We start from the raw sequence: 26,153 nt of genomic DNA, 5'->3' as shown, positions 1-26,153 counted from the left end.
ATAATAATAATAATAATACATTTTATTTATAAGGCCCCTTTCTGCGCACTCAAGGACACCGTACAAAATCACAACAATAAAATCAAATTGGATAAAAAAATTTAAATAAAAAATAAAAACAGCAACAACAAAGAGAAAAGAAAATATGATTACCGTATTTTTCGGACTATAAGTCGCAGTTTTTTTCATAGTTTGGCCGGGGGTGCGACTTATACTCAGGAGCGGCTTATGTGTGAAATTATTAACACGTTACCGTAAAATATGAAATAATATTATTTAGCTCATTCACGTAAGAGACTAGACGTAAAAGATTTTATGGGATTTAGCGATTAGTAGTGACAGATTGTTTGGTAAACGTATAACATGTTCTATATGTTATAGTTATTTGAATGACTCTTACCATAATATGTTACGTTAACATACCAGGCACGTTCTCAGTTGGTTATTTATGCCTCATATAACGTACACTTATTTAGCCTGTTTTTCACTATTCCTTATTTATTTTAAATTGCCTGGGTTTTATCAAATACATTTCCCCCAAAAATGCGACTTATACTCCAGTGCGACTTATATATGTTTTTTTCCTTCTTTATTATGCATTTTCGGCAGGTGCGACTTATACTCCGGTGCGACTTATACTCCGAAAAATACGGTACAATGAATAAGCAGTCAGGAATAGGTGTGTTTTGAGTCTTGATTTGAAGAGGGATTTTGAATCTAAGTTGCGAAGGTCTGGTGGTAAAGAGTTCCAAAGATGTGGGGCAGAGTGGCTAAAAGCTCGGGCACCCATGGTGGACAGTTTAAATAAAGGGGCAGTGAGATGGATGGATGAAGAGGATATCTTCTATATTACAAGTGTAAAACAACTGGAGCTTGTAGAATAACAGCCACATACCACGGGATCAAATTATGTACATTCCAGTTATTAATAACGCATCATAAAATAGATTGTTAAATATGAATAAATAAGATAAATTAGAGGAAAGTTGATGACAATAACAATTGACTTTATTTTCCCCTGTGGGATCAAAACAGATAATCTTAGTGTTATATTAATACGTTTTGGACGAGGAAGAGAATTTTGAGGGAATTATATTTATATAACGCTTTTTCCTCAAGTGACTCAAAGAGCTTTACATAGTGAAACCCAATATCTAAGTTACATTTATACCAGTGTGGGTGGCACTGGGAGCAGTTGGGTAAAGTGTCTTGCCCAAGGACACAACGGCATTGACTAGGATGGTGGAAGCGGGGATCGAACCTGCAACCCTGAAGTTGCTGGCACGGCCACTCTACCAACCGAGCTATACTGCCCGTGGGAGATGTGATTATTCACGCATCCATGGTGGTGGGCATGATTTGCCTGGGCGGTGTTTTTTTCCCGATGTACCGCAGGCTGAAAGATGGGGTCGGACTTTGCTGGGAACAGGGAAGTCCTGACCACAATCAGAAAAATGAGGTCTGATATCGCGGAGACCAAGGATAATTCAAAAAGTCTGCTGGAGCAAAAGCTATGGAGGATGAAGAGGAAGACGAGGAATAATGAATGAATGAGTCATTTCTTATTGTTCCGCAGAAAATTCACTTCCTCTCATGGAAATGTACACTGCATTGTAGAGGGGCCACTTTCGGTCTGTGCGGGATTATCTGGACACTCGAACCTCAAAAACTCGAAATGGATTATAATCAGACTTAAACTGGGCCGTCGCGTGGACATAAATGACGACGTGGAAAAATTAGTTCATGAATCTGCACAAAATAACACAAGAAGAAACAGGAATTGGACCTCATGTGGACTAAGAAACCAACAAAAAATAAAATGTAAATAAAAATCAATGAATCAAACAAAATATGTCCATATTGGTGTATGTGTACTGACTTGTCATTATCATCCATGATCATATGTTATACTTGTTCTGAAATTGTCATGTATCCATCAAATCTGCTGTTGAAACTTGGACTATATAACCAACATATATAACCAATTGGGATGTCCGATAATGGCTTTTTGCCGATATCCGATATTCCGATATTGTCCAACTCTTTAATTACCGATACCGATATCAACCGATACTGATATATACAGTCGTGGAATTAACACATTAATATGCCTAATTTGGACAACCAGGTATGGTGAAGATAAAGTCCTTTTTTTTTAAAATATTAATAAAATAAAATAAGATAAATACATTAAAAACATTTTCTTGAATAAAAAAGAAGGTAAAACAATATAAAAACAGTTACATAGAAACTAGTAATTAATGAAAATGAGTAAAATTAACTGTTAAAGGTTAGTACTATTAATGGACCAGCAGCACGCACAATCATGTGTGCTTACGGACTGTATCCCTTGCAGAATGTATTGATATATATTGATATATAATGTAGGAACCAGAATATTAATAACAGAAAGAAACAACCCTTTTGTGTGAATGAGTGTGAATTAGTGTAAATGGGGGAGGGAGGTTGTTTGGGTTGGTGCACTAATTGTAAGTGTATCTTGTGTTTTTTATGTTGATTTAATTTTTAAAAACAACAACAACAAAAAAAACGATACCGATAATAAAAAAAACGATACCGATCATTTCCGATATTACGTTTTAAAGCATTTATCGGCTGATAATATCGGCAGGCCGATATTATCGGACATCTCTAATAACCAACATATATAATCAACATATAAGTTGATTGTAAATTAGGGGCAGGACATGGATAAGCATTCTTGCTTTTTTCCCGTATCCCTTTTCCGTGGGTGCTGTTGCATGTCTGTCAAATTACAAAGAGTGATGAAGAGTTGCTATATATGTCTGTCTGCCGGAGTAGATACATTAATTCATCTTCAAAGGCATCTGCAACCGAACGTCGAACTATGGTTGTAGAGGAAGTGCGTCGTCAGGAGGAAACAGCCAGACGTTTCAAAGCCGCAACACAAGCCAAACAGGGCCACTGGACAAGGTGGGAGGGTCTTGAAAAGAAAAAACTCACGTGGAGCGAACTTTGGGGCATGGAATCCAACAGGCTGAGTTTCATCGTTCGAGCAACATATGATACGCTACCATCTCCCATAAACCTACAACAATGTTTTGGAAAGGACCCATCCTGTCCCCTGTGTACAACCCCAGCAACACTCAAGCACATAATGGTTGGCTATAGAACCAGCCTCACTCAAGGCAGATATACGTGGAGACATAACCAGGTCCTCAGATGTCTAGCCGACAAACTTGAGTGCAGGAGGATGTCCATCAACGCCCAACCCATCAACAACCAGAATGTGTGCCGACACCTACAAATGTTTCTTTGGGAGGGGGAAAAGCTGAAGACGAGACCTTCAAATCCTGATCTAAGCCCATTGAATGCAGCCAGGGACTGGCAGATGCGAGTCGACTTAGATCAGAGGCTCATTTTCCTCCCGGCGATCGCAACGACCACGTTGCGTCCAGACCTCGTCCTATGGTCTGAAACCTATCATATTGCCTATATCATTGAACTGACAGTTCCGTGGGAGGATGCTATCGAAGAAGCGTATGAACGCAAGAAGCTGTGGTACTCCAACCTTGCAGCTGAGGCAGAGGACAGAGGCTGGAGGGTAAGGGTGCGCCCAGTGGAGGTGGGCTGTAGGGGCTTTGTAGCAAACACAACAGCAAAGCTCCTTCGGGAGGTTGGAGTCAGGGGGCAGGCTCACAGACAGGACATTAAAGAGCTGGCCAACACAGCAGAGAGGACGAGCCATTGGTTGTGGTTGAGGAGGAGTGACACCACCTGGGCTGCTAAGGCTAACACCTAATGGGACGCACACACCCAGGGATTTGATCACCCTGAGGTGGGCCCTTCCTCGGCAGAGGGTGTCTTGTGGTAAGCCGGGCCGAAACACCCCGTGACGCTGGGGCACACAACTGAAGATGTGTCCCAATGGTGGAAAATCCTCCCAGCAGTGTCACCTAGCTTCATTTAGGTATGCGGTCAGGTGCAAGCCTGGCTCAGGGAGGAGGACGCCCTGCCATGCAGAGTCCCCAGGGATTGTACCAAATAGTCCTTTCAACAAATTCAAATGCATTCATAATACATATATTCAAGAATTAATTTGTTATGAATAATAATTTGTATATGTGCCACTGAAGTAAATTAATTAACTCATATTATGTTCTACATATGGTGAATGTTTATATTCACCTTGGAGAAAGCAAACCACCAAGTTTAATTAAATAGTGGTATTTCAGTTTGAGCACTTAAATAGATAAGGCCCCTTAGTTTGATATTCGCAGGGTGGATTGGATCACTTCTCGTAGGAAAGAGGCTCTAATTGGGACTTCGGAATGCAAAAGTGATAACCATATCCTTGAGAGGAGACTACCTGTCTAGCTCAACGCCAACATTTAAGTTATAACTTAAAGCAGTTACTTTCCAGACACTTACACACGAACATCTCCTTTTATGGTCAGGATGTGCTCTCCTGACCCAGCGCATACACACAGACAGGAGGTAGGATTACTGATGGTTTGGCTTCTCCAGTTTAGGAGTCCTTCATTTTTTGACCTCGGCTCCTCCAGGGAACTGCAGTCCTGTATAATGATGCTCGCTTGTAATAAAGCAACTTTTGGTTCAGTAAAGCGTCTCTGACGTCTCATTTGATCCAGCCTGCACTGCCGTGACATCCTTCTGTCCGGACGAGGATGACAAGACCAGAAATACACTTCACTACTCTGTACTGTTATTATTGGATTGCTCTTATTTACGACAGTAATATATGACATCAAAATCTCTATGGAATGTCTGTATTTTTTTTTTCTTGATAATTGTGATTATTGCACAGTTCAAAAACCAAAAAAATCATTTTAGCACAATCTAAAAATGTTGCGTCCCTACAATTTTTGATACAAAGTGACATGAACACGTCCATGCTGGTGTATACTGCGTGTATGTGAGCAGCAATGCTGCCTTACCAGTCCGTCCACAATACTTCAGTGTGGCAGACGTCAGATTTTGACATGAATGAAATTGAAGTGCTGACTACCGGTGACACTCGTTCTATCATCAAGTCAGATTGAGTGTTTTGACGGGTCAAATGGTTTTCTTCGGCTGGCAGATGTATGGGACATGTTTGAGCGTCTTCCTTTCATCAGCATGCATATACAGAACCCAGACACAATAATCTGCGCACAAGTTTAGTAGATCAACTTTGCGTGCGCTATCAAGTTTGCACATGTTTGAAACACGCAAACTTTTAGTAGCTCGGGCCCTTGGAGTCACAACACTTCCTGTCTCATGGAGGTATGTTTGGGCTCCTTATGTGAGAAAACTGCCGTGTTATCGTATTTTCCGGATCATAGGGTGCACCGGATTATAAGGTGCACTGCCGATGAATGTGCTATTTTCGATTTTTTTTCATATAAAAAGGCACACCGGATTATAGGCCGCATTAAAGGGGTCATATTATTATTTTTTTTTTCTAAATGGAAAACACTTCCTTGTGGTCTACATAACATGTAATGTTGGTTCTTTGGTCAAAATTATGTTTTACAGATCCTCTTCAAGCCGCTTTCTGACCGTCGCTTCCGGATGCGCCGTTTTGTGGGCGGCCTTATTTACGTGGCTCACCTTCGGCAGCGTCTTCTCTTCGTCATCTTTGTTGTAGCGGTGTAGCGTGCAAGGACGGGGGTGGAAAAGAGGTCAAAAGATGGCGCTAACTGTTTTAATGACATTCAGACTTTACTTTAACCAATAACAGAGCAACATCTCCTCATACGCCGGAAATTTGTACCGTGAAAAACCGTCCGACCGGAACTCTCTACTAATAACTAAAGTTCCTTGGGTGAATAATGTAAACTCACTACACCGGTATGTTTTAGCGCTTTCATGGCGAGTTTACTGAGTTTACTAAAGTAATAACTTTACACTACTTCATAATAGAAATGGCAACAGCGGAGGATGAATGCCCCATAACACGAAGATAGAGAAAAAGAAGAAGCTTATCGACTATGATGTCGGCATGGACTACAAGGGCAATTTTTCAGTACTTATGCAGATCCCAAATACAGATCAGCAGGTACCAGAAGGTAAGAAAAGTTGCTTTTGCATAATATTGCGAAACAAAACGCCAGATATGTTGAAGCACAGTGCAATCCATCAAGCGGTGCGGCGTCATAGCTTACCAAAATTGTACTAAAACATTTTGATGGATTTTTGAGCGCCGTGTGTAATGTTCTATATTTTCAATGGAACATATAAAATGTTGGTGTTGTTTACTTGAGTCATATTCAAGTCTACACTAGGGATGTCCGATAATGGCTTTTTGCCGATATCCGATATTCCGATATTGTCCAACTCTTTAATTACTGATACCGATATCAACCGATACCGATATCAACCGATATATACAGTCGTGGAATTAACATATTATTATGCCTAATTTGGACAACCAGGTATGATGAAGATAAGGCACGTTTTAAAAATAATAATAAAATAAAATAAGATAAATAAATTAAAAACATTTTCTTGAATAAAAAAGAAAGTAAAACAATACAAAAACATTTACATAGAAACTAGTAATTAATGATAATGAGTAAAATTAACTGTTAAAGGTTAGTACTATTAGTGGACCAGCAGCACGCACAATCATGTGTGCTTACGGACTGTATCCCTTGCAGACTGTATCGATATATATTGATATTTAATGTAGGAACCAGAATATTAATAACAGAAAGAAACAACCCTTTTGTGTGAATGAGTGTGAATGAGTGTAAATGGGGGGGGGGGGGGGGGGGGGGGGGGGGTGCACTAATTGTAAGTGTATCTTGTGTTTTTTATGTTGATTTAATAAAAAATAAAAAATAAATAAATACAAAAAATAAAAAAATAAAAATGATACCGATAATAAAAAAAATGATACCGATAATTTCCGATATTACATTTTAACGCATCTCTAGTCTACACCTATCTCTTATGTTTGACTGCCATCTACTGGTACACTTATAATTCCACCATGTACCAATTAAAATAGCTTTGAGGTCGGTAAGCAAAACCAGAATTATTCCTTACATTGGGCGCACCGGTTTATAAGGCGAGTTTTGAGGGTTTCCCAAGTGAGGGTATTATGTTGTACCTTATAACTATCATGTAGGAACTTAATGTTTCCCCTTAATAAACCGCAACTCCCCTTGTGCCGGCAGCTCTCACGGAGCCCCAGAACATGACGCTACCACCATCTTGCTACTTACTTGTGGCTTCATGCTGCACACTGACTACTCTAGGTTCTATCCAAGTTGCATTTCTTTGTTATTGTCAGTTTAGCGTTGTCAGTTCTGTGGGACTACGACCAATTTTTGAGCACCGACCTGTTCAGGGTAGCAACAATCAGCGGAGTGTACCCCTTGGTCATGGTACAGTTGACATCGGCACCCAGACGCAGGACATGCTCCACGCTGGTCTTGTCCCCGCTGGCCACCGTGTAGTGCAGCAGGCTCTTGCTGCCCTTAAACCGCGTGTACACATGCTCTCGCTTTACCGACGACCTGAAACTGCGAAAGTCTTTCTTGAAGAGGAGCGAGAGCACGGCTTCCTTGCCGGATTGTTCGTCTGTGGAATGCAAGCCAAGAGTGAGCTGGTACGGTGGATGTTTATTCAAGCCCATAATTTTTTTTAAGATACAACACACAGATTTGCAAGAGAGACAAACCTCGGTGAAATGTCAGGAAAACATGCTAGGAAAATATCAATGAGATTTCTCGTTAACTCTTTCAGCAACGCTTCTATTATGCTTTCTGGTGCACTGATTTCAACCTTCAAGGAACAAAATGCTGACTTTTTAGTCTATCAGTAAATATTTGCAGTATTTTTTTATGTCATTTTGGAAATTCCCATGTCCAATTCTTTCAGAGGTGTACCATACACTGACAAGTATACACTTGTATACAACAGACATAGTATTACCCCAAAGCAAAACAGGACATAAAATACTTTGCCGGATTATTTTATTTTATTTTTTTCCTTTTTTTTGCTCAAATCTCTCCACCAACGTCAGCCCTAAACAAATATACCAAACATGTTGGGTTTTTATTTATTATTTTAACCCAGGAGTGTTCAAAGGCGGCCCGCAGCTATTTGTTTAACAGCCCAAACCGCATTCTAAAAATACTATTACAAAAAAAAAAAAACATTAAAAAAGTGTAATAAAAGACCATTCAGGTGAAATGTCACGAGGAAAGGTTGACATGTGACTCGTATAACACAGAGCTGCAAGGCAGGCAGTGTTTTTCTTGACAGCTGTCATTGCTCCAAAATATAATAATGTATCAAAATCTATGTTGTTATGAATGTTTGACCTTTTTAAGTCTCCATTTACTTCACATCACATCTTTCACTTTGAAATGTTTTTGTAAAAACGTTCTATGACAAAAAGGGCAGAAAACAAACTAAAAACATTAAAAAAAAAAATAATAATAATAATAATAATAATAATAATAATATCGACAGATAGATCAGAAGTCGATCTAAAGATTTAAGTGTTGAAAGTACAACAAATAAACAATGTATTACTTATTTGTAACACTTTTTTATGTGGGACATTTTTCGATCCCTGAGAATTTCAGTGGGACTTTTTGTATTTTTTTAAACAGCCATTCCTTTAAAAAAAATAAAGTATTTACTTATAGACCTATTTAGGGCTCCAATCAAATATTGCACTGAAAATTTTGGGGGCGGATGTTGTATATTTTATTCCTGATTCAGGAAAGGTTTGTGTGTATTAAAACACGTGCAAACTTGATGGCACACACAAAACTGATCTACTAAACGTGTGTAAAGTGGATTGAGTTTGAGTTTATTTGAGTTTGAGTTTTTTTAGAACATGCATGCATACAACATGATGTATCACGATTTCCAGTTCCTCTATTCAACATGTTTGAAAAGGAGTAGGAAGAAGCAGAGCTTATTTAATCCTATCCCTTTTCCTATACATAGCAGTTGCTAAAACTTTTGTTCACTTCCTGTTCTCAATTTATTCACAATATACTCCATAAGTACAAACCACGTTTCCAAATGAGTTGGGAAATTGTGTTAGATGTAAATATAAACAGAATACAATGATTTGCAAATCATTTTCAACCCATATTCAGTTGAATATGCTACAAAGACAACATATTTGATGTTCAAACTGATAAACATGTTTGTTTTTTTGCAAATAATCATTAACTTTAGAATTTGATACCAGCAACACGTGACAAAGAAGTTGGGAAAAGTGGCAATAAACACTGATAAAGTTGAGGAATGCTCATCAAACACTTATTTGGAACATCCCACAGGTGAACAGGCAAATTGAGAACAGGTGGGTGCCATGATTGGGTGTAAAAGTAGATTCCATGAAATGCTCAGTCATTCACAAACAAGGATGGGGCGAGAGTCACCACGTTGTCAACAAATGCGTGAGCAAATTGATGAACAGTTTAAGAAAAACCTTTCTCAACCAGCTATTGCAAGGAATTTAGGGATTTCACCATCTACGGTCCGTAATATCATCAAAGGGTTCAGAGAATCTGGAGAAATCACTGCACGTAAGCAGCTAAGCCTGTGACCTTCGATCCCTCAGGCTGTACTGCATCAACAAGCGACATCAGTGTGTAAAGGATATCACCACATGGGCTCAGGAACACTTCAGAAACCCACTGTCAGTAACTACAGTTGGTCGCTACATCTGTAAGTGCAAGTTAAAACTCTCCTATGCAAGGAAAAAAACGTTTATCAACCACACCCAGAAACGCCGTCTGCTTCGCTGGGCCTGAGCTCATCTAAGATGGACTGATACAAAGTGGAAAAGTGTTCTGTGGTCTGACGAGTCCACATTTCAAATTGTTTTTGGAAACTGTGGACGTCGTGTCCTCCGGACCAAAGAGGAAAAGAACCATTCGGATTGTTATAGGCGCAAAGTTGAAAAGCCAGCATCTGTGATGGTATGGGGGTGTATTAGTGCCCAAGACATGGGTGACTTACACATGTGTGAAGGTGCCATTAATGCTGAAAGGTACATACAGGTTTTGGAACAACATATGTTGCTATCCAAGCAACATTACCATGGATGCCCCTGCTTATTTCAGCAAAACAATGCCAAGCCACGTGTTACATCAACGTGGCTTCATAGTAAAAGAGTGCGGGTACTAGACTGGCCTGCCTGTAGTCCAGACCTGTCTCCCATTGAATATGTGTGGCGCATTATGAAGCCTAAAATACCACAATGGAGACCCCCGGACTGTTGAACAACTTTAGCTGTACATCAAGCAAGAATGGGAAAGAATTCCACCTGAGAAGCTTAAAAAATGTATCTCCTCATTTCCCAAACGTTTACTGAGTGTTGTTAAAAGGAAAGGTGATGTAACACAGTGGTGAACATGCCTTTTCCCAACTACTTTGGCACGTGTTGCAGCCATGAAATTCTAAGTTAATTATTATTTGCAAAAAATAAATAAAGTTTATGAGTTTGAACATCAAATATCTTGTCTTTGTAGTGCATTCAATTGAATATGGGTTGAAACGGATTTGCAAATCATTGTATTCCGTTTATATTTACATCCAACACAATTTCCCAACTCATATGGAAACGGGGTTTGTAATAACAATAAAAATAAATAAATAATAATTGGTGAAGTAAGTTATATTTCATATGGTGAGATGAGTAAGATTTTCTAGAAAATGAATGGATGGATGAAATAAATTCAGAATGTTTATCATGGTTCTTCTTCTTTGTACTTTGTAAACACTTTAAGTTTGAAGAGTTTCTTGAAGTGGATCATATTAGTGCATTGTTTGATTGCTTTGCTTAATCCATTCCATCATTTAATTCTACATACTGATATACTGAAGGTCTTAAGTGTTGTACGTGCATACAAATGTTTTAAATTACATTTTTCTCTAAGATTATATTTCTCCTCTTTTGTTGAGAAGAATTGTTGTATATTTTTGGGTAGCAGATTATGGTTTGCTTTGTGAAAAATGTTGGCTGTTTGCAGATTCACTATGTCGTGAAATTTCAGTATATTTGATTCAATAAATAAAGGGTTTGTATGTTCTCTATATCCAACATTATGTTTTATTCTAACTGATCTTTTTTGCAACACGGTTAATGAAATTGAGTCTTAAATGAGCAGAATAAGGTGCGCAATCCATTTTGCGTCTCTGCAAAAATATTTTTTTAGCACACGCAATGTGATTTATCAACACTTATCACCTTTTTTGCAAGTACGATTCAGTGTTTTATTCAGCAGGTGTCAGAAGGACGTGCAAACTGACAGTTCTACTCACGACGGCTGGATCGCTGCACAGACAGACAATGAGCAGACGTGTGTGTGTCAACATTTTGGATGCTCATAAGAAAAAATTCTTAGAAATATTGTCTATTCAGCAACATTATTTTATAATATTATGGCTGCTGGATGACTTAAGGGGATGATTAAAAGGAATTCAATTGGTTGGTTGGTTTTGGTGTCTGCCGGCCCATTTTTTATTCAAGAAATATATTACTATGATATATCTGCAACATGAAAAGACGTCTTTCAATGTGCATGTTCTTGCGTATGAGTCATTGCAGACGGCCAAATGCGTTGCGCACAGAAGTGTCAGTGTGCATATGTCTCTGTAGTCTAGACAGTGATTCATAAAAGGTGTTACAGATGATAAAGGTGTGCTGCCACAATGCAGACAGGTGGGAGCATGATGACATGAATGTGCAGATAATGATCATAAGGGTCCGTAGTAAAAGCCCCGCATACACACAAAATCTTCATTTAAATAAGGTGGTCTGCACCACTTTTCCATTGCACACGCAGTCTTAGTAGATCAGACGCAACATGCCCACTCATAGTGCGCGCTATTTTATTTTATGCACATGCTATCTCATGAGTGGTATTTGGATCTTAATAAATTAGACGCTTTGTGTTTTTGTCATAAAAAATAGGTTCTATTTAACAAAAAGGGCAGATTTTTATTTTTTTATTTAATTAATATCAACAGATACATTTGAAGTTGATCTAAAAATGTAAACACTGTAAAAAATGTAAATATACTACTTTTTTTTTTTTTTAGCATTTTTTATGACGGACCCTTCCGGGTCCCCGGGACCAAACTTGAGGTATACACGCAACATTTTAATTTAAATAAGGTGGTCTGCACCACCTTTCCATTGCACACGCAGTAGTAGTAGATCACACGAAACACGCCCACTCACAGTGCACGCTATTTTATTTTATGCACATGCTGTCTCATGAGTGGTATTTGGATCTTAATAAATTAGACGCTTTGTATTTTTGTCATAAAAAATAGGTTGTATTTAATAAAAAGGGCAGATTTGTTTTATATTTTTTTATTTTAAATGTATTTTAATTCATATCAACAGATACATCTGGAGTAGATCTAAAAATGTAAACATTATAAAAAATTTAAATATATGACTTATTTTTGACAGACCCTTCCAGGTCCCCGGGAATAAACTTGAAGGGGGGCCCTGTATACACACAAAATGTTCATTTAAATAAGGTGGTCTGCACCACTTTTCCACTGCACACACAGTATTAGGATCACGCGCAACACGCCCACTCATAGGGCACGCTATTTTATTGTATGCACATGCTGTGGTATTTGAATCTTAATAAATTAGACGCTTTGTGTTTTGGTCATAAAAAATAGGTTCTATTTAACAAAATGGGCAGATTTGTAATAATCATTTTTTATTTTTTTAAATTAAATTCATATCAACAGATAAATCTGAAGTTGATCTAAAAATGTAAACGTTGTAAAAAATTTAAATATATGACTTATTTTTTAGCATTTTTACGACTGAGGCCCTTCCAGGTGCCTGGGACCAAACTTGAGGGGGGGCCCAAAGCTTAAACAAATATATATTTTTTGTACTTAAAAAAAGGAATTAAAAAAAAAAAGCCCCCCCTCAAAAAAAAAAAAATATATATATATATATATAAAAAAAATATATATATATATATATATATATATATTTTTTTTTTTTTTTTTTTTTTTTTTTAAGTACAATAAATATATATTTTTTAAGCTTTAGGGCCCCCCCCCTCAAGTTTGGTCCCAGGCACCTGGAAGGGCCTCAGTCATAAAAATGCTAAAAAAAAAAAAAAAAGTCATATATTTAAATTTTTTATCTATCTATTTTTATCTCAAAATGGGACCCGCATTCTTTCGTTTTTAGTAGGTTGCCCTCAGTGGCAAAAGTTTGGACACCCCTGTTTTAACCCTTTGAAGGCCTTTTGCTCTAATGTCATAGTTTTCAATTAAAAATAAATTTGCATAACATGGGTTAATGTATTCATTTAAACCTGTGACATTACCCGATCAAAAAAGGCCTTCAAAAGGGGTAAATATAGCTTTAATATTTTTGTGTCGGACTCAAGTTTGAGCAAAAACAGTAAACAAATAATATAAATCCCAAAGGTCTTTAAGTCCTTCAAAAACTTTAGGACTTTTATGTCCTGTTTGGCATTCACGATAATGAAATAAATGTGCCATCCTGCTCCACAGTAAGCTGTGTGTGTGTACTGTACCTGGAAGAAGGTCAGGTAACGGCAAGGAAATCTACAATGCAAAAGACAGAAAAAAGAAAAATAAATTATTAAAAACCTCATTGTGCCTAATTAAGGCCACTTTCATTAAAACACACTTGTGCCTCCAAAAATCTCCATCCGAACAAGTGTGTGAATGGGTGAATGTGATGTATCATGTAAAGCGCTTTGGGTATCATTCTAGGTATAGTAAAGCGCTGTATGAATCCTGACCATTTAACATTTATGTGGAGTTTAAAAAAGGACCTCATTAACATAAAGAAAACACTTTCACGAGCTGTCATTCACATTTTGTGCAATCAAAAAACTGAACAAAAGGCCACATGTACAAAGTTTGTAATTGGTCGTACATTATAACAGTGACATAGGGCTACACAAATGCCAGGGAAACATGATTGATTTTTTTATAATAATCCGGGCATATTATTAGACACATGCTCGCCAGACTTGCTGCCTTTTGGGCCGTTGCACTAAATACAAATGCAAAATTAACTAAAAAAATAAATAAATAAAGTTTACATGCTAAAGTAAACTTAATATTCTAATATTACAATGTTAACAAATAATCAGTTTAGATACTTACATGATGCCACCAAGTAAGGATATCCATGATTTTTGCTATAAAAATAGAAATTGGCAAAAATGCTGACATAAAACGCTAACATTAAAACAATTTGCATTCTTGCAAGATGGCGCCAAGTGTTAAAAGCCAGGAATTTCAAGATTAAATTAATAGAATTAGCTAAGATTCTGGCATAAAATAATAGCATGCTAATGTTAATATACAGCATACTTGCCAACCTTGAGACCTCCGAATTCAGGAGGTGGGGCGTGGGGGGCGTGTGTGTGTGTGTTGGGGGGGGTGTATATATTTCAATTATTTCTTATATATTTATATATATATAAATAATCAGTTCCTGATTATATCCGTTCGTCCACCGTGTTCAATAGAGAACTCTGATCTGCAAAATGTGCAGGCAGCATACAACCCTTCCCCTTCCAGCTGTCCTGGATGAACTGAAATTATATTTTCCAATCATTTTGGAACTTGCAAGCGTACTTCTTCTTCTTACTCGTTGTCGCCATGTCTCGTCTTCGTTCTTCCGCTTTGTCTCTGTTATGTTTTTGGACATTACTACTTGCCGTAGTTTTGAAGCAATGCATGATGGGAATTCGGATGTTGTGTGTCAGTGTATTAACGTGCCGGCTGGAATAAACACACGCTGAGAAATAGCTCCGTGCCTGCCTACTTTATGGGTTATACATAACCCTATGGATAACGGAGACATATATAATAGTCTATTTTTCAGGTTGTAGAGGACGCTAAAGGCAGTGCCTTTAAGGCACGCCCCCAATATTGTTGTCCGGGTGGAAATCGGGAGAAATTCGGGAGAATGGTTGCCCCGGGAGATTTTCGGGAGGGGCACTGAAATTCGGGAGTCTCCCGGGAAAATCGGGAGGGTTGGCAAGTATGTGGAAATGATTCATATGGCCCAATTTCTGAGTGGCTCTCGCTTGAGAGGAAGTTGAGGGGTTTATAATTTCCCAATACAGTAATTTTGTTCACACACTCGTCTACTTTGTTTGGTTCAATCCCCACCTTCTACCATCCTAGTCACGTCCGTTGTGTCCTTGAGCAAGACACTTCACCCTTGCTCCTGATGGGTCGTGGTTTGCGCCGTGCATGGCAGCTCCCGCCATCAGTGTGTGAATGTGTGTGTGAATGGGTGAATGTGGAAATAGTGTCAAAGTGCTTTGAGTTCCTTAAAAAGGTAGAAAAGCGCTATACAAGTACAACCCATTTACCATTTTAACCATTTACTTTAACCCTGGCTAAAAAGTTTTGACGTCCAATGTTTGGTTTTGGCTGGATGGCCATCGGAAGGTGGCTAGCGCCATCAGCCTTCCTCCATTAAAGCCGATGGCTCTCAACTCCAATTTACTAGAGCGTGAAAGCCCCGAAAATTAGATATTTTTTTTTGGTGAACAACCTGTCCTAGCAGCCACATCTTTTATCCCACTGTCATGTGTTTCGGTGAAAACGTTGACACGTATGCCCTCTCTCAGAAACTGTCACTTTTATGGAGGTCATGTGTCCCATTTGGCTTCTGTTGGCCCTCAAAGCCAAGAAAGTCAGCTAAATCTCTCATTGACTCCAATGTTAGATGTCGAAAAAAACGCGAAAAAACACAACAATTTGTATTTTCCTACTCGCTGTAACTCGCCCGTTTCTCCACTTTTTGGAAATCTGAGAACACCGGAACGTTCCTCAAAGCCTTGAGGCGCTCACAGTTTTTACGAAAAGTCGATATCTTGAAGCGTTTGCCCACAATCAGACATTGTTCGGCATGAAGTTTTTCAACAAATCCTACATAAACTGCTGTCATTGTGTAAGTGTTGAGTATTTTTAAAATGTGTTTTGTGTAGAGATAAATGCGTTAAAATGTAATATCGGAAATTATCGATATCGTTTTTTTTTTGGTTTTTTTGTTTTTTTTTTAATTAAATCAACATAAAAAACACAAGATACACTTACAATTAGTGCACTAACCCAAAAAACCTCCCTCCCCCATTTACACTCATTCACACTCATTCACACAAAAGGGTTGTTTCTTTCTGTTATTAATATTCTGGTTCCTACATTATATATCAATATATATCAATACAGTCTGCAAGGGATACAGTCCGTAAGCACACATGATTGTGCGTGCTGCTGGTCCACTAATACTACTAACCTTTAACAGTTAATTTTACTCATTTTCATTAATTACTAGTTTCTATGTAACTGTTTTTATATTGTTTTACTTTCTTTTTTATTCAATAATTTTTTTTTAAATTATTTATCTTATTTTATTTTTATTTTTTTAAAGTGCCTTATCTTCACCATACCTGGTTGTCCAAATTAGGCATAATAATGTGTTAATTCCACGACTGCATATATCTGTTGATATCGGTATCGGTTAATATCGGTATCGGTAATTAAAGAGTTGGACAATATCGGAATATCGGATATCGGCAAAAAGCCATTATCGGACATCCCTAGTTTTGTGGCAATTCCAACTTTGACCACAGTATCAGTTGCTATATAGAGTGAAGCTGTCCATAATTGTCTGCAGACTGCATTGCAAAATGATTACCCCCCTCTCCCCTTGCCCACCTTCCTCTCAAGCTAGATCCACCCAGGAATGGGGCCATATGAGTGCCGTCCCTATTGTAATTAAGGTCAATAGTAAAAATTAATCAACAAGATTTGTTATTGTCGACGAGTCGCTTTATACCATTTTAATTGATAGACCGCTAGGAATTTCCATGTTTGCAGTTTTTACTCCTTTAGGTCAGTAGTTCTTAACCTGGGTTCGATCGAATCCTAGGGGTTCGGTGAGTCGGCCTTAGGGGTTCGGCGGAGCCTCCGCCACGGAGGTAAAGACACATCCAACTTATCGTGTAAATAAAAACTTCTCCCTATCGGCATATTATGGATACCCCCAAACAACGTTCCCTATAATTTTACTATCTGATTTGCAGGTTGTTTGATTGATCGATTGAAACTTTTACAAGTAGATTGCAAAGGAAGAGAATACATTATATGAGACAGTACAGTATACACAGTACACTACATATTCCGTACCATTGACCACTAAATGGTAACACCCGAATAAGTTTTTCAACTTGTTTAAGTCGGGGTCCACGTTAATCAATTCATGGTAATGTGTGTAAGGTGTGGAATTTGTTTTGAGTTCATGCACTGTGTTGGTTTTGTTCTTTGAACAAGGTGATGTTCATGCACGGTTCATTTTGTAAAAAAACCTTTAACTTTTTCTTGAATTTGAAAAAAAAAAAAACATTTTATTTTTCACTAAAGAAGGGTTCGGTGAATGCGCATATGAAACTGGTGGGGTTCGGTACCTCCAACAAGGTTAAGAACCACTGCTTTAGGTATATAATCAAAGCTAATTATGACCCCAAATAAAGGAGACTTGAGTCAGATTTTAAGAAAAAATCACCAACATAAAAAAAATTAGATTCAGGGGGAATTGACCAGCAGCAGGAACATGGCCTAAGTTTTCCTTGCTCCATTTGTAAATTGAATTTACGTCATAAACGGGCAGAGCTGGCCATTGGGGTTCCGCTTCGTGTCCTTTCACACCGCTGTTCTGATGCGGTCCGGGTAGCTTCATGATTTCACTCAGGGCCTCGGTTTTCCTCAGGGTGTCTGCAACAACACACCAGCAGACAAACACAGCGGTCGTTAGTTTACATAATTACACAAAAGCTTTGCACCTTTAAACGCTCCGGCAGTATTACAGAACATACGTTGATGCGTGACTTACAGGCAATGTCTAGTTGTTAACTGCCTTGGATAAATAAACATAAGAAGCTTAAGAAGCGTGTCTGTGCAGTAACAAGTGACAACAAAAGCAATTCAAGATGACAAACTACTGTTGAAGCCAAGTTCTGTGTCATATCTTCTTGGTAAAAGAATGATGCTCTACCAGTTTTTGTACATACCTGTAAAGTCCTGTTGGAATGCAATGCACACAAACTGTATAAAACTTTTTTTTTTTAGATGTATTTGATTTCATTACTGAGTGTTTTGTATTTCTTATTACCTACTCAGTGGCCTTGTGGTTAGAGTGTCCGCCTTGAGATGGGTAGGTCGTGAGTTCAAACCCCGGCCGAATTATACCAAAGACTATAAAAATGGGACCCATTACCTCCCTGCTTGGCACTCAGCATCAAGGGTTGGAATTGGGGGTTAAATCACCAAAAATGATTCCCGGGCGGGGCCACCGCTGCTGCCCACTGCTCCCCTCACCTCCCAGGGGATGCAACAAGGGGATGGGTCAAATGCAGACGACATATTTCACCACACCTAGTGTGTGTGTGACTATCATTGGTACTTTAACTTAACTTTCCTTTAAATTATGCCTACCTTGACAACAACTGTTTTTATCAGCAGTAACACATACCGCTCCTATTCATAACAATGCATACGAGACTTATTGTGTCACGAGTTATTAGCTAAAAAGTAAAACTGGTACGGATAAAATACTACAAATTGGAGCAAAAGTACTGGCATAGCAGACTGTTACAAGTACAGGAAATGGAAATCTGAATCTTTTTTCGAGTGTGTCTATAGAAATTATGTTCAGGTCAGGGGTCACCGTCCTAAGGTTTTTCACATAAAGTGTGTAATTGGACAGTTATGTAACATTAAAGGCCTACTGAAATGCGATTTTCTTATTTAAACGGGGATAGCAGGTCCATTCTATTTGTCATACTTGATCATTTCGCGACATTGCCATATTTTTGCTGAAAGGATTTAGTAGAGAACATCGAAGATAAAGTTTGCAGCTTTTGGTTGCTGATAAAAAAAAGCCTTGCCTTTACTGGAAGTAGCAGACGAGTAGCGTGACGTCACAGGTTGTGGAGCTCCTCACATCTGCACATTGTTTACAATCATGGCCACCAGCAGCGAGAGCGATTCAGATCGACAAAGCGACGATTTCCCCATTAATTTCAGCGAGGATGAAAGATCCGTGGATGAGGAAAGTGAGAGTGAAGGACTAGAGGGCAGTGGGAGCGATTCAGATAGGGAAGATGCTGTGAGAGACGGGTGGGACCTGATATTCAGCTGGGAATGACTAAAACAGTAAATAAACACAATAGCCACAACACAACCAGGCTTATATTTTATATGCCACAAATTAATCCCGCATAACAAACACCTCCCCCCTCCCGTCCATATAACCCGCCAATACAACTCAAACACCTGCACAACACACTCAATACCACAGCCCAAAGTACCGTTCACCTCCCCAAAGTTCATACAGCACATATATTTCCCCAAAGTCCCCAAAGTTACGTACGTGATATGCACATAGCGGCACGCACGTACGGGCAAGCGATCAAATGTTTGGAAGCCGCAGCGTACTCACGGTACCGCGTCTGCGTATCCAACTCAAAGTCCTCCTGGTAAGAGTCTCTGTTGTCCCAGTTCTCCACAGGCCAATGGTAAAGCTTGACTGTCATCTTTCGGGAATGTAAACAATGAAACACCGGCTGTGTTTGAGTTGCTGCAGTCGGCCGCAATACACCGCTTCCCACCTACAGCTTTCTTCTTTGCTGTCTCCATTGTTCATTGAACAAATTGCAAAAGATTCACCAACACAGATGTCCAGAATACTGTGGAATTTTGCGATGAAAACAGACGACTTAATAGCTGGCCACCATGCTGTCCCAAAATGTCCTCTACAATCCGTGACGTCACGCGCAGGCGTCATCATACCGAAACGTTTTCAGCAGGATATTTCGGCGCAAAATTTAAAATTGCACTTTAGTAAGCTAACCCAGCCGTATTGGCATGTGTTGCAATGTTAAGATTTCATCATTGATGTATAAACTATCAGACTGCGTGGTCGGTAGTAGTGGGTTTCAGTAGGCCTTTAAGGCTCTGTGTAAATGAACAGACTGAAATACAGTGAAACCTTGATTTAAGCAGCCCTCATTGTGCAAAGTGTCCTGGGCATGACATTAAAGTGCATCAGCAGTGGAGACTCCTCTATGGGGTCTTGGGGCACTAGGAGGTTAACCCCTTTACTACTGTTACCCCAGGTGGCCCTTGGCAAAGGCCTAGTACCTGACTGCCCCCTAGCCAGGGATACGGTGAAGACCTCAACGGCGGAGCAGGCGGAAAACGGTAGATGTAAGAACTACCACAACGGCTGCGGTGGCGGAAGAAGGCACCCCCACATCCATGTGGGCCCAGTTATGGGGAAATAACAACCCAAGACCTCAACGGTGGAACAGGCGGAGGATGATTGCTAACCCTATGGAGCGTCACAACGGCTGGGATGGCGGATGAAGGCTGTAGCACAAAAGGGTCCCCAGTCGTCTTGGACTCCATGCCACTGGAACCTGACCCAGATCTGTCAAGGATCGTGTGTTGACTGTCTGTGCACCAGTCTCCCCACGTTAAACAAAGTCACGCACAGGCATCCTCCATAAAGGGATACCCCCCTACCAGGAGGACCGTCATACTCGCTTAGAGTGACCGCCAATGAAATGATGATAATGATTATGCAAAGTTTTGGATTTACAAACCACGGACCGAATAAAAATATGCTTTGGTGTACGAACTGTCATGATCGGTTGCCCGGTTTGTGTTTTGGTTGCCATCTTCTGTCATGTCTGGGTCGCATGGTAATGCGCGGATCGTTCTCCCAAGATGCAGATGGAACTGTAAGTTATTTTTTGTGCTAACTTCCGGGTGTGGCGTTCGACTCATCATGGACCGAACTGCGTCATCAACACGCCATTCCACCTGTTCATTTCCACATTAATAACGGCACAACGGAGCTCCTTGAGGCCGACCATGTGTGCAGTCTCAGCAAGCATCCTTGGGGCCCATTAACTCACATACGTCATCGAAGTCGACATGCCCCCCTCCTGCAGAAAGTCAGAACATTAGATAACTACAGTTATGTCCTTCTTGGGAGAAGATGGCAACCAAAACACAAACACAGGGGTGCTCAAAACAGGAACTGAGGGAGTCAAAAGCTAAACAAAACATGATCCGGGCAACGAATCATGACACAAACCTTATCTTAGTTTACGAACGTTTAACCTATAACTTATAATTACTATAACAATCTACAAGGTTAATATAGTTGGCTTCTCTTTCTTTTCCTCTACGTATCTGCTTTCTTTTGTATTTCAAGTTATTATAACATGTATGTATTGATGCATTTGAACAATCGTATTGTTGATAATAGAGGTAATTATTGTTATTATTCATTACCAATAGTGCTATTTCTATTGGTATATGCATTGCTCCATTTGTAGTGTAATAATGTTCATTTTCATTTCTGTATTATTATTATTTATTTCACTAACTGCTTCTTTGCTATCACTTTTATCATCATATGTGTACATGTCCTATTTGCTGATGTTGTTGTTGTTATTGTTGTGTTTGCTGTTGTCTCTCTGTCTTATCCCCCTCGTGTCCCCACAATTCCCCCCTCTGTCTTCCTTTTTTTCTCGTTCTATCCCCTCCTGCACCAAATAATAATATACAAACTCCGTTTCCATATGAGTTGGGAAATTGTGTTAGATGTAAATATAAACGGAATACAATGATTTGCAAATCATTTTCAACCCATATTCAGTTGAATATGCTACAAAGACAACATATTTGATGTTCAAACTGATAAACTTTTTTTTTTTTTGCAAATAATCATTAACTTTAGAATTTGATGCCAGCAACATGTGACAAAGAAGTTGGGAAAGGTGGCAATAAATACTGATAAAGTTGAGGAATGCTCATCAAACACTTATTTGGAACATCCCACAGGTGAACAGGCAAATTGGGAACAGGTGGGTGCCATGATTGGGTATAAAAGTAGATTCCATGAAATGCTCAGTCATTCACAAACAAGGATGGGGCGAGGGTCACCACTTTGTCAACAAATGCCTGAGCAAATTGTTGAACAGTTTAAGAAAAACCTTTCTCAACCAGCTATTGCAAGGAATTTAGGGATTTCACCATCTACGGTCCATAATATCATCAAAGGGTTCAGAGAATCTAGAGAAATCACTGCACGTAAGCAGCTAAGCCTGTGACCTTCGATCCCTCAGGCTGTGCTGCATCAACAAGCGACATCAGTGTGTAAAGGATATCACCACCTGGGCTCAGGAACACTTCAGAAACCCACTGTCAGTAACTACAGTTGGTCGCTACATCTGTAAGTGCAAGTTAAAACTCTCCTATGCAAGGCGAAAACCGTTTATCAACAACACCCAGAAACGCCGTCGGCGGAACAAGATATGCTAAGGCAGAATACACAAGTGCCGCTGAAGGTAAAACTTAGCATAGCATGAAAACTACAAAAAGCCAGTATCGTCAGCAAACAAGAAAAAAACTGACTTTAGCAACACGCTGGCACAAAACAAGATGTCCTTCAGGGCAAACTATGAACCTCCAAAGGAGGCAGGGTGACATCAGTATTTTAAGCTCTCTGATAAGCGATCAGACGCAGGTGAGCCTCTGATCGCTAATCAGAGGCAGGTGAGATTAATCAAGAGACCAGCAAGTAAACAAAGGAAGGAGCGCTGAAACAGAAGTATACCTAAATACTTTCAAATACCAACACAAAAAAACATGACCTGTGTCACAAGTCATGACAGTTTTGTTGTTTTGATTTTTTATTAAATAGAAAGTTGATCCATCACCCCCTTGTTATGTTTGTTTTACATACAGCACTGTATAGCGCTTCAAGTGTACACACTTTTACCAAAACATGGACTTTTGTCTAGGCTGGAAGCCATTACTTATATTTATTTGTTCTTAAGGAGAATTGTGCTTCAATATACAAACGTTTCATTTATTTACGAACCCTATTCAAGAACAAAATAAGTTCATAAATCGAGGTTCCATTGTAGTACGCGTGTGCATGGACAGTCCAATATTTATATTTGGTACACATGTGGACTGTTTGCAATATTTAAACGTATCAATGGTTACATTAGGTGTGCATGTGATTCAAAAGAGGGATGCTTACAATTTACAGGTGAAACTAAAAAAAAGATTATCTTTCAAAGGTTTGTTTATTCCAGAAACAGTCCCAGAGATGCGACCAAATCTATGTACGGTAATTGGTTCACAATGTCTATGTTCTCTAAAACTGTTGTTCCCAGCCCTGGTTTGTGTGACAACAACAGAAGGGGTAGGGCTCTAAAGAGATTATTTATGACTGAACAATTTAACAGAGTGAATGAAGGCTGTTTACATATAATGTGTGTACTGTAGTCTGTATGCAACTGTGGAGACAGATCTTTACATTCAGTTCATACGTTACTGGGAAATACTGTTCACGTAATGTAAATAACCTCCTGTGAACCGGCATCATCTGCAATGCATAAATGTCGACATACTATAATATGAGCTACAATATGTGTTTGGTCTACCGTAAACCCTCATTTCTGGGCCTGACTCTGGTAAATGTATTTCCGCAGGGTGAGAATTATTCATTATGAATGGAATATTTTCACAGCTGGAGCATAAAAAAAACCAACCTGTTTACTACTTTCTAAATATATATTTTTTAACATTATGAGAGCCATCTGGACGTGAAAAAACACCCACATAATGCTGCCTGAGGCCTAACCAATCAGTGGCCACTATTGATGAACGGTGTGCTCTGATTGGTTTGGTCTCATCTTGTGGCCAATACTACTGGGGTATTGATATGTTCAGTTAATTTAGCATTTTCATTCATGAAAATGCTTATTTTGGCAAACAATATGTATAATATGTTAAAGAAATCTGCAATTAAGTAAAGCATGAAATGGTGAGGGGCAACTATACAGTATTACTCAGAAAAATAGCAATACAAAACAGGGGATCTATTTAGATTACTGTATATGTGTATGTGACTAGAATAAAGGATGTTTATACTAAGTATACAGTAACTTATACGTGACTGGAGAGTCTACCTACAGTACCTGGTGTGTATTTAAATGGACAGATTGTTGGAACACAAGAGCAATATGTACATTATGTGTACATGTAAAAAAGTAGACTGAGGGCCTGAGCTACTAAACAAATGTTTGCGTGTATTAAAAGACGTGCTAACTTGTACTGAACGTAAAGCTGATCTATAACTTTACTCTTAAATTAGCAAAATAGCGAGCACAATCTATTTTGCGTGCCTGTCTTAATGAATATCACTTTACAAGATGGAAACATCATCATTTATCACTTGCCATGTGATTTATCAAGATTACAACTGTTTTGCGGCCACTGTTTTGCATCTATATTAATTAATATTAGTTGTGGGGTACCACAAGTATCAGTCCTTGGACCAATACTGTTTCTCATGTACGTCAACGATATTACCATGGTTCATACTTGCCAACCCTCCCGGATTTTCCGGGAGACTCCCGAAATTCAGCACCTCTCCCGAAAACCTCCCGGGACAAATTTTCTCCCGAAAATCTCCCGAAATTCAGGCGGAGCTGGAGGCCACGCCCCCTCCAGCTCCATGCGGACCTGAGTCCGCTTTCCCACAAAATAAAGAACGTCTACAGTAAAGCAGTCCGTCTGCCGTAAACAGCAATGTTGTGACACTCTTAAACAGGACAATACTGCCATCTAGTGCATTTGATGAAAGCACTTTTGTGCGTGCCACACAGCAATGCATAATCAGAGAGGGTGTTCAGCATGGTTAGAAAAATAATGACAGAGAATAGAACAAGGATGGACAATTCAACCCTTAACTCAACAATGAGTAGATGAGTGTTATGTGTGTGTATATGTGTAAATAAATGAACACTGAAATTCAAGTATTTCTTTTATATATATATATATATATATATATATATATATATATATATATATATATATATATATATCCCCATCCATCCATCCATCCATTTACTACCGCGTATTCCCTATACTTGACTTGGTGAATTCTAGCTGTAAATAAACTCCTCCCCTCTTAACCACGCTCCCAACCACGCCCCCGCAACCACCCCCCACCCCCCACCTCCCGAAATTGGAGGTCTCAAGGTTGGCAAGTATGCCATGGTTTCCAAACTGTTTATTTTGTTTGCGGATGACACAACCTTATTTTATTCAGGACAAATGATCACAGATGTGTTAGAGGTGGTTAAACATTAATTCATCAAAATTAAAAGATGGTTTGATGTAAATAAATTATCCTTTAAAGGCCTACTGAAATGCGATTTTCTTATTTAAACGGGGATAGCAGGTCCATTCTATGTGTCATACTTGATAATTTCGCGATATTGCCATATTTTTGCTGAAAGGATTTAGTAGAGAACATCGACGATAAAGTTCGCAACTTTTGGTCGCTGATAAAAAAGCCTTGCCTGTACCGGAAGTAGCAGACGAGTAGCGTGACGTCACAGGTTGTGGAGCTCCTCACATCTGTACATTGTTTACAATCATGGCCACCAGCAGCGAGAGCGATTCGGACCGAGAAAGCGACGATTTCCCCATTAATTTGAGCGAGGATGAAAGATGCGTTGATGAGGAAAGTGAAAGTGAAGGACTAGAGGGCAGTGGGAGCGATTCAGATAGGGAAGATGCTGTGAGAGGCGGGTGGGACCTGATATTCAGCTGGGAATGACTAAAACAGTAAATAAACACAAGACATATATATACTCTATTAGCCACAACACAACCAGGCTTATATTTAATATGCCACAAATGAATCCCGCATAAGAAACACCTCCCCCCTCCTGTCCATATAACCCGCCAATACAACTCAAACACCTGCACAACACACTCAATCCCACAGCCCAAAGTACCGTTCACCTCCCCAAAGTTCATACAGCACATATATTTCCCCAAAGTCCCGTACGTGACATGCACATAGCGGCACGCACGTACGGGCAAGCGATCAAATGTTTGGAAGCCGCAGCTGCATGCGTACTCACGGTACCGCGTCTGCGCATCCAACTCAAAGTCCTCCTGGTAAGAGTCTCTGTTGTCCTAGTTCTCCACAGGCCAATGGTAAAGCTTGACTGTCATCTTCCGGGAATATAAACAATGAAACACCAGCT

At 39.3% G+C, this 26,153-nt stretch overlaps 1 protein-coding gene across 1 annotated transcript in view; it reads right to left on the bottom strand.

Moving 5' to 3' along the window:
- The window catches only part of ankk1 (ankyrin repeat and kinase domain containing 1), a 52,182-nt gene that overhangs the window by 5,743 nt on the left and 20,286 nt on the right, over positions 1–26,153 (bottom strand). The window contains exons 6-8 of the mRNA XM_061972980.1: positions 17,660–17,778; positions 13,548–13,578; positions 7,332–7,572 (exon numbers count right to left, since the gene is read on the bottom strand). Coding sequence (XP_061828964.1) covers positions 7,332–7,572; positions 13,548–13,578; positions 17,660–17,778 — 391 coding nt within the window. The remainder of the gene's footprint in view (positions 1–7,331; positions 7,573–13,547; positions 13,579–17,659; positions 17,779–26,153) is intronic.

This window comes from Nerophis lumbriciformis, linkage group LG17 (assembly GCF_033978685.3).
Source record: "Nerophis lumbriciformis linkage group LG17, RoL_Nlum_v2.1, whole genome shotgun sequence".
Classification (NCBI taxonomy): domain Eukaryota; kingdom Metazoa; phylum Chordata; class Actinopteri; order Syngnathiformes; family Syngnathidae; genus Nerophis; species Nerophis lumbriciformis.
This window is presented reverse-complemented; position numbering and strand designations above follow the sequence as displayed.